The sequence below is a fragment of the Haemaphysalis longicornis genome, unplaced genomic scaffold (genome assembly GCF_048455015.1).
Source record: "Haemaphysalis longicornis isolate Haplotype H1 unplaced genomic scaffold, Haemaphysalis longicornis Haplotype H1 scaffold_6, whole genome shotgun sequence".
Lineage (NCBI taxonomy): Eukaryota > Metazoa > Arthropoda > Arachnida > Ixodida > Ixodidae > Haemaphysalis > Haemaphysalis longicornis.
In genome coordinates, this window is record NW_027526407.1 from 22,610,855 (window position 1) to 22,624,449 (window position 13,595).

Below are 13,595 nucleotides of genomic sequence, written 5' to 3' on the forward strand. Positions count from 1 at the left end.
TAACGAACCTTAAAGAGACTAAATAATGCTACTCCTTTTGGGAATCTTATATCGTTAAATGGGTTGCCCTTGGTCCGTTGGATTAGCATGTGTCTATGAGTTTTTAAGTGCGGTCTTAAGTCTGTAAGTTCATTTCTTCTTATGCAAAGAACGTACGCTCATTGTTGATTCCTACCTACGATTTCTGTCAATGATTTTGTTTCCCAACGAAGTTTTTGGTATGGTAGTGTTATTTTGACGCATAATTTTTTTCTTTGCCAAGGGGTTCACTGATGAAAAATACCGCCAACGACGAAAGTACTTCGCGGACATCGCTTACGAATACAAGCAGTAAGTAATTTTCTTTCCTATGAATGAGTTGATTTTGAGGTACCTAGCGCTACTTTAACCGTTGTTTTATTTTTAAATTGAACTCCTTTGCGTTGCGTTGAAGTTAGGAGGGCTATTCATAACTTCCGTTTCCTTTCCTATCAGAGCCGGAAAAATTTCGAACTTTTATGAATGGTTTAACAAGCCCCGTTTGTTTCAGAGGACCTTAATATTTATTTATTACTGCATACTCAACTTGGCGCTCCCTATCTTGAGCCCACAATCAATGTTAACGTTGAAAGACTGACCTATACCATTTTTTACCTTGTCCAAAGTGCATATGTCCAATATTCGCAACTTCATAAACTGTATAAAAGTGTCCCTCATGTGCGTTCTGAATAATTATTTGATTGGGAAGAATCCAACCTATATAACTTCAGCATGTTTTTACAAATATGCTGCGGTGTAAATGGTAGATAAAGGGCGTAACGATTATTACTGAGTTTTTATTATTCTTAGTCGGAAGAAAACAACTACCTCAACAATTTTGTTGCTTTTTTGACCTCCCGCCCCCCAACACGTCGCGAATGGCTTCCGAAGCACTCTACTTCTGTGAAATCGGAACGTGCATACTGTATAGTGACAAGAAATGAAGAATAAAGATATTTTAACCTTAAATGTATGATAGGTGGCGTGAATATTGTTGCGAACAACACTCAACAAACGCAAATGGCACGCAACCTCGTCCTCGTCCCCAATGATTGAACGTTCATTTGCGCTTTAAGATTTTTCAGCGCCCATTGTTTTACGATTTCCAGTGGACAGCCTATCCCAAGAGTTCAGTACAGTGAGGAGGAGACAAAGACATGGTAAGCATTTCTTCTTGGCCGAAACTAGCTGCTCGTCATGCTCAGAAAATTAGCAGATTTGGGTATTACCCAAAGTTTGAGCATTGATTTGCACTTGTTGGAGTCAGCAGGAAGCAAATAAGGTTCTGAGTATATACCGCGATATGATACCTTGGACCTCTCTGTGCACGGCAGCGCGTGCGATGAGCCGAGACACTGACTGTAATGTCACCGATTACTTCAACTGCGTGAGCGAACGGTCAGGCATGTTTTCATAGCAAAACCACAAAATGGAGCCGTCACTGATGCAAAGACATTCGGTGACAGAAACAAAACCCTGAGCACTTTGCGACAACCACTTTCGGGAAATTTCCTGGAAGAGACCCTCGGAACTTTATGTAACATCCGCGGCAGACTGTAATCTCGTTTTGAAGTTACAGAACCTCACTGAAAAAACTTTCTCGCGAAACCTCAAGTACTCTCAACAGAGATGTCTCAAACTTTGCCGGCACGTTTACATCATGTACGAAGTTACCCCACAGAGCAACAATTCCTCAACCATCTGCCTGCATCAGATCCACCTACATGCTTTAACCTGTGTGCCTCCTGCCAGTTAAGAAAGTTTGCGACCCCGTAATTTCTCAGCTGTAGGTTTTACGCCCATAAAGCGACTCGTGCATAGTGGACAGTTCGTTATGGTAAGCCAAATAATTGTGGTTAACACTAACGAGATGGTCACTTCGCTTCTCCGCAACGTGTTGACAAGCTAAAGTGCTTTTGCGACACTCAGATGACCTCTATATGGGCTCCTGGCACTTTCCAGCACAAGTTGTAACCATCTAGAAGTATTAAACTTCAAAGGGCACTTACACACCTGTACTACAAGAGAACGCCATACATCTGGCCACAGGTTAGATTTGCGGCAGGTAGGACTATTCAATTTGACCAAGCGTTCTCACGTCGGGCACTAATGTCGTTCCCTTCTAGCTAAAAAACGGGTGACACGGCAGAGGACAGACCTCCGTCCCCACGCTTACCAGAACAGCGGCTTAATCAAATACACCGCTGTAGGCTGCACAAGGCGTATTAAGTTGCAGCTTGGCGGAGCTGGGTTTGTGCAATTTTCCAAGCTTTTCGAGCCCATATTACCTGAGCCGGATTAAGGCTCAGCACCCCTTCTGTGGCAATGCCCGCTCTGATCTCGTTAAAGCAGGTTATTTACTGAGTTTAATTAAGCCCGATCCCGACGGGCTCTCTGCCATTCTGTTGAAGGCATCCCTGTTATATTTAATGTAAACTGTGTGCCTTCAACATAACGACCCATACGTGTACGTTCCTACAGTGGCCCCATGTGGACGGTAAAGTCTTTGAAATCAGGGAAAACGCAGTGAACTACAGAGAAGACGTTATTGGCGTTATCTCAACCTGTAGTAACGTAACCACTCTTGTAAGGACCCAGCTACGCAGCTAATCATTACCAAACTGGGAGAGAGGAGTGTGGAATGAGAAGGTACTGACGCAAGCGGCAGCGCAATGCCTCCGGTGGCTGGTTCGCGGGACAACATCTGGAGCCAGAATTGGCGTCATATGAGAGCGTGAGCGTGTACTCTAATTAAGGAGATCGGGTGGGCATCTCGTACTGGTTTCAGACCATCTTTCAGTTTTAGAAAATGTATATTGCGTCTTCTTTGCTGGTTGAGAAAAACCGAAGACGTTATTGATTTTCCTAAAACTGTAGTTGCCATCGGGTTCGAGCGTTTACCTTTATTCCTTCCACTTAGTGCTCAATCCGTCAACAAAACGTCGATGAAAAAACTTTAAAGTTGGTATTTGGGTTAGCACATCTCAGGTTATGACAGAACTGTGCACAGGATTAAAACAAATAGCGCTATATGCTTGTTACATCATGTTATAGGACTCTGACGTCCCAGTGCTACCTTTAAGAAATCGAAAATGCCTAATTGTGTTCGTAAAATCAAAGCACCAAAACATTTTTTTGGTCATGCAATGATATAGATACAAATGAACCTAATATTGTTATGACGACCATGATTTGTTACTTTCTTGCCGAAAACCTTACATTGTAAGATGCAATTTCACTTCTCAACCTGCAATATACAGGAAGGAAAGCGGTATATTCTGGCGCTGGATGTTTCTTTTTGCGCTGGCTTCCGTTTTTTTAACTTGATTTTGTATTCAAAGCTTTCCTAAAGGAAACACGTGTTTTTTATTATCTGCATTTAACCGACACCAGGATGCTTCCGTGAATATGGCGCAGAAGTTATGTGACTTAATATTTATTTGAAAGCGCAGTAAATATTGCCATTTCCCTTAATTTTTGTAACAAAATTTTATTGATTTTAAAAAAGCAACCACCACATTTATTACTACAATATAGTTCTAGCATAGCTTCAGAAAACAGCTTCCAGAGAAACAATGATTACGTTTACATTAGAAGGCGTTCTTGGCAGTTGGAATAATTGAAAGAGTGCTAGCAGAGGTGAGGCATTACCCTGGAGTGATGAAATAAAGACTAGCCACTACTAGTATCCTAAACTAGCATAAAATTTAATTCATGGGCAATATGTGTCCCATGAGGAGAAAATACGGGAACGAGCGGTGGTCCTAAATATGGCCGACGGCATCAAGGAACGTAGGGAAAGAAAAATTACATGATTTTAAACGCGTAGTATGTAAAACAAGCGTCCAATGCGCGCTCCCGACACTACGGCTGACCATTGGTTCGAGCCTGCTCAAGGTAGACTGAGTGAACGAGCAGTAGTCCTCTGTTTCGGAACGTGTCTTCGAGACATATACTGAAGGTATTAGAGCTTCCGACTCATGACTTACACTATTTTTGGGCGCTTTGTGAGCATTATCTTTCTCTAGATTTATTTACATGTATATATATATATATATATATATATATATATATATATATATATATATATATATATATATATATATATATATATATATATATATATATATATATATATATATATATATATATAGAGAGAGAGAGAGAGAGAGAGAGAGAGAGAAATAATGGTTGGCAGTCAAGAAAACCTCGGAAAGCAAACGGGAGGATATGGTAAGTCAGTGAAACAGATAAAGAATTTGGAAAGAACGATGGTGGAGAAAAAATGCCCGCCGGGTTGTAAACGAACCCATGACCCCCCGAATACATTTGTGGTGCGGTGACCACTACGCTACCAGAACAGCCCCGCCGGTAGCGTAGTCGTCATCGCACCTGACCGGTATTCAGGAGGTCGTGGGTTCGGGTCCCACCCGGCGGGCATTTTTTCTCCACTTTCTTTCGAATGTCTTTATCTGTATTCCTTTTATACATCTATAGATGTAACTATAGATGAAACACACACACACACACACACATATATATATATATATATATATATATATATATATATATATATATATATATATATATATATATATATATATATATATATATATATATATATATATTATATATATATATATATATATATATATATATAAAAGACAGAAATAAGAATTGGCAGTCAAGAAGACCTCGGAAAGCAAAGGGGAGGATGTAGTAGCTCAAGATAAAGAATTTGGAAAATAAGAAAGTGGAGAAAACATGGTGAAAAAGCAAAATATAATGCTTTGGGCTGCCCACGCGTAAGAAGTTTTGTGTGTCGCTTTGATCGTATTCGGCTTTGTTAGCCCCACGTACGCCACTTTATAAGCTTCATTGAAATTACACCTTTAACTAAAAAAGAACTGTTATAATTTGTTTTTAGTTACAGAGAACGAAATAATTACAACCAATTTTTCAAATATAAGACCTACAATGCGTACAGAAAAAAGGAGTTGTAAAAACTTTGATATTTATTAGCGCTACGAATTTATACTTTTGATATTCGCTGGCACACTAGAATGTCTCATCGGCCGCATCATATCGAGTGGGTTAGAAATGTGACTACATTACATAGGGTGGTGCCGAAATCAGCTAACAAAACACATAACGCTAACATATCGAATGCAGACGTATTAGGATGCCAATGATTAAAAAACTCATGTTGAAAATAAAATAGACCCTACACTCTTTGCACAACACAATAAAACAGTAAAAAGATAACACAGCTGTTCGCAACAACTGGCAGTCGAGCTCAAGACAACGTCCGGGGCAGCAGCGATGATTATATAAAAAATATGCAATTTAGTGAAATAAGTTTTGATTCCTCAAGTTCGCTGGGTGCAGGCCGCGTGTGGCATCGCCTTGTTTGCCCAGTGAGGAACCGTACTTTCAACGCTGCACATGTTAGATAGAAAAATACAAGCAGATAACTAAGGGCAAGGTAGCATTCGCGCAGGACTAAGTTATCATGTTTGTAGCGGTATATATTGCGTAAATGGTCCCCATGCCGGGGAGCATACGACTGATATAAATGCAAAATACCCCCGGCAACTTTTGCCGCTGAAATAAATATGTATATGTTTGGCAAGGAAAGCGAAAAAAAGAGACAGAGCTTGGTTCCCTGCTTGCTAGATTCACTGTAAAATATATCAAGAAACGACAGCGTTTCTCCCTCCTCCGAACCAGTAAAAACAAACCTCTTCACTCACCTCATATCCTCCTTGTGCTACTTCAGTTCCTCAGTTCCTCCTTTAACGCTTCCCCCATTCCCACTTTTTTTCGCTGCAAACTTCTCTCCGTCCCCTTTCCGTGTTCCTATCTCCCTGACTCTCTGTCCAAGCTTCGTTTCGCCACTACCTGAACGTTTCCTGTTCCATCGTCTCCTTTCCTTCCCTCCTGTCTCCCTCTTGTTCCTTCTACCTCGCCTGCCTTGCCCATGGATGAGTCAGTAAAAGTGTGAAATGTGGTGTTCGTTCATGAGAGCAACAATAATACAGAACTCGAAACAATGAGTAGAAAGAACAACACTGAGACTGCGCTGAAAGAGTGTCTCTGCACCCCCTTTTACGTACCCTTCCTCTTCTGTTGAGAAGTGGTTTCCACTAATGTAGTTCCCGTGTCTTTTCTGCCACATCGTCCCACTCCACTCCTCCTCCGAATCCTCTCATGCTGTTTCCGAACCTCCTTCCACTGTTATGTCATTCTGCTCCTACTTTCCCATTTCCCAAACTATACTAAACTTCATCCTCCTCTCACATCCTTCACCACCCCGATCCTCCTTTTCCCTTTACCCACATCATGCTTTATAAACTCATCTTCCCATTGTAATCTCCATCATCCGTTCCTATTTAACACCGCCTCCTTGGCCGCCTTCCAGTACGCTAGCGGTACCACTCAGAGGTCACATGATCCGTCGGTTACGCCCAAGTCACCATTGGTAGGTCCTTATTTGGTTAGCGTTCGTTCACTCGCAACAACGTAAGGGGCGGGTAACGTGAAGGAGCAGTGCGACCAGTGTTCCAGTGACTCTTGTCTCATTGGTTCTCTGGTGACAACCATTGACCCGCCAATCGTCGGTGAATCACCGACCTACTGGAGGGCACATCTAATCATAACATTTTCGACTTCTGTGGAGAGAGGCAGAACCTTTGTGTTTGCCCAACTGAAGAAAGGCTATCGTGGTTAAAAGAGACAAGTCAAATCTCACCCCTTCATTTCGAATTTACGCATGGTTGAGCCCTTTTGCGTTTCGGCTCCGTGAGCAAATGCCAATCTACATAAGAGTACTCGAGCGCGGCCTTACGATCACAAATGATTTGCTCTTGCACTCCCGAAAGCAGCTAGCAGACGGCGCCAGCACCATCACACGACCTCACTCCACTTGAGAGGTGCTAACGGCAGCGACGGGGGCATGGCAGAAATGTCTGCTGAAAAACAAACACCACAATAAAAGCACACATGTTACTCAAACTTTTTTTCGGGGAAGCAAACCGTGCAGAAAACGAAATGTAAAGACACCGTCTGGATAAGACGAACAGCACCAGCACCAGCCCCCTCGTGAATAATAACGGGACGGCAACGGTACTTTTTAAACAAAATGATTAATAACTCCCTCCTCCAACTTCCAAGTAAGAAAGCTCAACCGCTTACCGTAGCACGGTCAGCATTAAAATTTTCGTATATGCGAGACGCGTAGTGGAAAAAAAATGGCGCTGCACTTGCAAGGTAAGAATACCGAAATGGAAACCACGCCTAATGCATATGTTACTAGGAGAAAAACATAAGTTAGAAATCTCAGTGTCACCATTCCCACTTTGCGAATTCCTAGGAAAGGTAAAGAAGAGATAAACGTGAACCTCCACCTGTACTCGTGCTACTGCTGCGACCAAGAAAACCTCATTAAAACGTTCTTTAAACCCACCCGGAACTCAATTTCGTGTGTTTAATGGCTTGGTAAGGGTGCATTACGGCTCATGTACTACGCTTAACTGACACTCGAGCTCCAGACAGCGGCCTTTATCAGGACGGCAGTTAGGGTCCCGCTAACCAAAGTGACTTAGCACAGCCCACATTCACCAGTTTTGACACAATTTACCTTGTCCCCACAATCTCTCCTAGCGAAATGAGTGGCTCTTCTCCACGACGTGGTAAAGCAATCACAGGCCGAAGAACGAAGTTAACGCCGGCTCATTGTGGTTTCGCTTCAAACTCCTTGTTCTTTTTTTACTGCCAGCATACGCCGAAGCTGGCTGCGTTATCGAAATGTTAAGAATTCATGGTTAACTACTTTCTAAAACGCATTGTGAAGAACGTGGAAAAAGCTGCCAGTGATGAGTGCACTCACCCTCACCCGTGGACTCAAATACATCCCCTCTTCCATCTCCTTTGTTCAAGCTTGGGTACGACATGGCACACCAATTCTTCTCTTGAGGAGATGGTTTTTGAGTATGCTGCGCGAAACGACGTTTCTTGTGGGTACAAGAGACACAACAGCTTGCAGATTTTCCGAATGTTTAAACATCTCATATACCTACTCTCGAGACCCGGAGCTTTTACAAAAAATAGTTCCCTTAGCAACAACAAAAAAGATATGCAGACAATACAGTTAAAGCAGCTCCGGAAGTACGGTCTCGAAACTATTTGTTCCTATGGTGGAGGCAACGGCGGCAACAAGCTGGTTCGATACTTTCGTCATTTGTTAATGAAATATTCATTGTACCAAGTAGTGCGAGAGGCAGAGAAAAATATGCATTAAAAATAGGTATCGCGATTGTTGTACAGAATGTGATGTACAGAATGTGCATCGCCATGGTCTTACTGAGATATTTTCATTTAAACTTGTAGCGCGATCACATGGAGGTACCTATTGTTAGCAACCAAACGCTTCGCCATCCTGGGCCTCATTGTGCCCCGTTTCGCACAGGAAGATGACAATAACTGTAGACAAGTTCAGGAATCTCCACGCCTTAGCGATTTCGCTCCCTGGCTCATCCAGCGAAAGGGCTAATGAGGGGATTTTGATAACTGAATGCCGTTATCGGTCTTCCAGGGGCACGGTTTTCCGCGAGCTGACGAAGCTGTACAAGACGCACGCCTGCCGGGAGCACAACCACATCTTCCCGCTTCTCATGGAAAACTGCGGATATCGGGAGGACAACGTGCCACAGCTGGAAGACGTCTCCAACTTCTTGAGAGGTAAGCTCTCGTACCTATTTACACTACACGGGAAAACAAGCATACGTTTCGGGTACATAGCAACAAAAAAATCCCGGGAAATTTTTATTGAACATGTGGAGGCCGGTGCTTCATTTTCAGTCACACAACTAAACTTTGCGAGCAGAATTCCTGAAGCACGTCGCGGAATTCATTCCCGGTGATGCTATTTGCAAATTTAAATGGTTGAAGTATTCACCATTTATTCGTAATCCGTGATTCTTCCCTGTTGAGTTTTGTAGCACTCCTTCCAAGCCCGCACTAAATGTTTTTTTTAAGATATTGTCTCCCAGTCTGACACCGTATATAACAGGGGGCATCTCAGTCTTCATATGAATAATTATTTTACCGGTCTATCATTCGCGTATGTCTTCAATCAGCGCTACTCAGGCGTCAAGTATTCGGTCACCCTTAACGCTTCCCCCACCGTGGTAGTGGTCGTTGTTTCAAGCAGCCAGAATTAGCCTGATGCATCCTGCGTGGCATGTGAACGTGAAGGCGAGTGACTAGAACTGGTGCAGTTCACCGGCGGAAAGCTCTTGACCTGGGGACGGTGTGGGCTGAAGTGCGGCCAGCCTGTCTGTCAAAGTCATTGGCGCAAAAATACGAAAAATATGAAAGCGAAGAAACGGGCGCCAACGCGACCTCGTAGCTAAGAGAGCTAAGAGCCGCTAAGGATTCACCTTGAAAAACGGGGAGCTGAATAATGTCTCGAGGAATTCTTTGGCAAACACTTGCTTAGTCGGTGGCAGAAATATTCCGTCATTTATTTGCAGGTTAAGGGAAGCATGCATTTGCAACGCTAATTCTTTGTGTACCAGTTATCACGCTTGGGGCCAATTGTATGATATTACTTACGTTAACTGAGCTTATAAAAGTGCCTGTACTGCGGTTTACGTTAAGCTTGGGAATACAATTGAATATCACTCAGCTACATGCGTTAGTTCTGACTAGTGTATTTTTTTTTCAAATCTAGGCACAGTTGTTGTAGTGATAACATCACGTAAACACATGATATTTAGGTTGGGCGTACCTATTATGACTCACAATAACTCGAAGAACTGGGTTAAAGGTGCATGAGAATAACTTGTTCCATTCTGCAAAAACGGTTTCTGAAAGCGCGAGCAGAGAATTTTTAATCAGTATACATTTGATCGTCCCTTTTTGTTAATTTTTTCTTCGCAAGATTGAGTATGAATCATTCAGAAACTGGTTAATTTATTAACAATAACCCTGGGGCCATCACTTGTTCCACTTACATTCTTCTGAGAACAACCTCTTTCAGCTTTCCTAGTAAATTTCGGCAGCGTATTTGAGCGCTCTTTATAGCGAAATTGCCGCGCACTGTTAGGTGCCTGGCATTTCGCTTTCATAATGTAGGGTCGTTGTTACAAGCGTTAGCATTGCTTCTTAGTAATAAATCTGTTTCTTCTCGAAGCATACCCGCTGGCATTGGCACAGTATATCAGAGTTGAGCAGTAACGTATTAGAGATGTGCCAAGCGGTTATGAAATTGCACCTGGGGCCCCTGTTCCCTAAATATGTAACCTGTTATTTCCAGGAAACATTTCCATGCATGTTAATACACCAAACTGTAAGTTTAGTTCGAATACAAACCATAGCTTAAAATCTTGTACTGCTGTCAATCACTCCAGTATCAACGATTTCATCATAATTCAACGGCACCTAATCAACAAAGCTAGATTGCGGTAATCGGACATAGGTACATAGGTACATAGGGTATCGGATCACGATTCTTCTCGCTATGAAAACAGCATTTTCAGCTCCTACAATCCTTTTCCGCGGATGCTTTCGTGAAGCCAGCTCTCAAACCTAATGTTCCGGTAAGTTCCGAAAGCTCTATGCACCAAGGTTGCGTTGGCAGCCAAAAACAGATGCTAGTGGCTGAATCTCGGCTCCGCACTTGGTCTTGGCCTATGTCACAAATTCAAATGAGGCAACCAAAATATTATTCTTCACGCATTGCATGAGGACGCTCACGTTGTTCCCAATGCGCAGCAACTATACTCGCGCGCTCAACCACACAAATACTTCTACTAAGTCCGGAGGGCGCGAGAAGAAAGTCTATAGGGGTAAAATGGCTTCCCGGTGCAGCGCCAGGCGAAACGGAGTATAGCGCTGCGTTTCTTTGATGAATAAGTAAAAGTCCACGGGGACCCCTGCCGGATTCCGCAGCAGTGGTAAATGACGCACCGCGTGAATCTGGCTTCGAAGTTGAAATAAAATTGGAAAAATATGTAATAGCGGCAAATGTGTCGGCGTTATACGTTGTCCGCGTTATACGTACTAAGCGCACTTTTCCTGTGCGGGGGCGTGCGGGGTCCCCACGGGAGCAACGCTTGCCGGACGGTTAACACCACCGAACTTCATTCATCCTTGTTTTCAATGAGAGCTCCACCACGAGCGGAAATGTGTTTTTATGTGCACACGCACGACCCTGCGTCTCCACCCCTGAACGTGTTTAAATTTAGCTTTTTTTCTGTTTTTATGCGTATTCTAACGACAAGAAAAATGTGGAGGAAGTGTGCATAGTGCAATGTTATTCCACCTCAGATGAGGACGAAGTATCAGGCAGTTAGCAGCCGGGCTAGAAATTTTGTGGCTTCTTGAAACCAGATCGCCTCAACTTGTAAATACATCGAGTCCTCTGCCATGTTTTGCGTCGCATTGCGTCGCCATGTTTTGCGTCTCGACATGTCGTACACGCTCCAGTTACGGCATGATGAATAAAAGGAAGATCCTCTTCACCGGTAGTTTTTGTAGCGGCGCTGGACCCAGATGTGGGTAGCAATAACTTGCACCTAAACACCCAAAAAAGCAGAGGAGAGCACAGCCTCCCCGGTAGCCTAGTTTGTATCCCATCAGACCATTATTCTTAAGATGATATGTTCAGATCCCACCATGGCAACTGAAAGAGGTTCAGCTGGAAAGTACGGAAATGAAGCACGGCCGAGAGAAACATGGACAGATTGCTGACTAAAAACTGAAGTTTGCTGCGGAAAAACACACATATACACAGAGTAACATGGGCAACTTGGTGAAAATTTGGCAGTAAATAGTGCTGGCTTTCGCATTCAGAAATAACAGGCAGGCTTCAATCGCGGCTTCAAATGCCATAAATATCCGTTTGTGCAAAAGCTAATGTTAACGATTAATACGCAAGCGCTTTAAACGACTCCCCCCGAAATCTGTCTGTACGTCTCCCCGTTACGCGTGGTACCGAATGCTCAATCTTTACATAGATTTTGTGGTGTAAATAATAACAGCACTTTTAATAGAAATTCAACCCAGATCCACCGAGAGTGATATCAGATTAAACACGGGAGCTCTGGTTCTCTACTGTCGGATCAAACAGAAAAGCGTGCCCGCCACCGAAAGGCAGCGCCATCGCCGCACAAATTCTACGGTTCGCTTTCAGGAATCGGCAGCTAAACGTCAACGGCGGTAGGCTTCTTCCGTCTCCCTCCCCAACAGGGAGGGAGAGGTCCCCGCCTTTGCGAGACCACCGCGCCCTCAATCGGTGGGTCTGAGAACTGCTTTCTGCGAGTGCGCAGACGGGTGTGGGAACCTGCTCTAACCATTGGATGAAGCACGACATTTAGCAAGCTTACAAAAGGCTCAACTTACAACAGCTATGCCGTTGAAGTGCCGTATAGCCTGAGATCTATGTCGTCAAAGCAAACAAACGTGCAAACAGAAGTATCTCCGCAGAGGAATCTCTCAAATGAAGGCCTATGCAGTGTCAGACCATTTCTGCTAGGGAGTTAGTGCACGTTTCTTTGCATAATAAAGTTACAAATGCGCCCCGCTATAAACACAATCTACTGGCGAGCGTCCTTTCCACCAAAACACTTTCCGGTGTCAGGCCATCACGAAATATTATTACGTATGTTATTATCACAGGTAAAAATAACAAAGGTACGCTTTAAAGTGTGTGCTTTGATAGTCAATACCAGGCTATCTGAGTTTATTCACGGCAAAGGAGGCCCCAAAAATGTTCAAGTCATCGGCAGAAAACTCAGCATGCAATTGTTCAGAGCCCGAATAACAACCGCCGCGTCAAATGCCTAAAGTTTTTTTGTGATAAGCAGGGCCCACTAGGGGGCAAAGCACAAATAAGGCCAAGAAAGCTAAACGACGGGCCTTGTGCGAAAAGGTAAAGCTGTACTTAAGTTTTTGATGGATATTGGAGTGAATGAGGCATACTAAAGATAACCATATAAACGTGAAATGAGCTATTCTGAAATAATAAAGAAGCTGCAGCGGAAACCTGAGGCACGCCATTAATATGCAGAGCACGAAAAAAGCCAGGAACAATAAACGGAGGACAAGAAACGGGTTGATCTTGCTACTGGGGCGCATATTGCAGTGATTTTTTGCTTAGTAATTATCAAATTCACGAAGCCACAGAACCATACAGCCGGGACAAATTGAAATTACAGCACCAGTCTCTGCTTGCCAAACGGCGTTGTGCCACGAGAGGACGCAGAGATATGAAGAAACAAGGAGATGACATCCACCGCTGAACGAGACCTAATCAACACCAGTAACCTTCAAAGCCATACACGTTTCTTGTGTTTTTTTGGCTTCCACAAACTTTCAAACTAAGACAATTAATAAAAACGAGCTCATTCGTATCAAACTTCTGAGGTTTCTAAACTTTTTCCATGTTCGACCAGCGCCACAGCCATTGACTATGAAGCCCGTAAAATGAATGATCAAAGAGTTGAAAATGGTTGCAGGATTGGCCTAGGGGAGGCAGAATACTCAATTTTCCCAGGATTGCGAATATTCCGAAG

At 43.4% G+C, this 13,595-nt stretch overlaps 1 protein-coding gene across 1 annotated transcript in view; it reads left to right on the forward strand.

The window, feature by feature from the left end:
* Nucleotides 1–13,595, forward strand: part of Hn (phenylalanine hydroxylase) — a 105,213-nt gene that overhangs the window by 64,167 nt on the left and 27,451 nt on the right. The window contains exons 5-7 of the mRNA XM_077673694.1: nt 263–330; nt 1,128–1,178; nt 8,612–8,757. Of these exons, the coding sequence (XP_077529820.1) occupies nt 263–330; nt 1,128–1,178; nt 8,612–8,757 (265 nt within the window). The remainder of the gene's footprint in view (nt 1–262; nt 331–1,127; nt 1,179–8,611; nt 8,758–13,595) is intronic.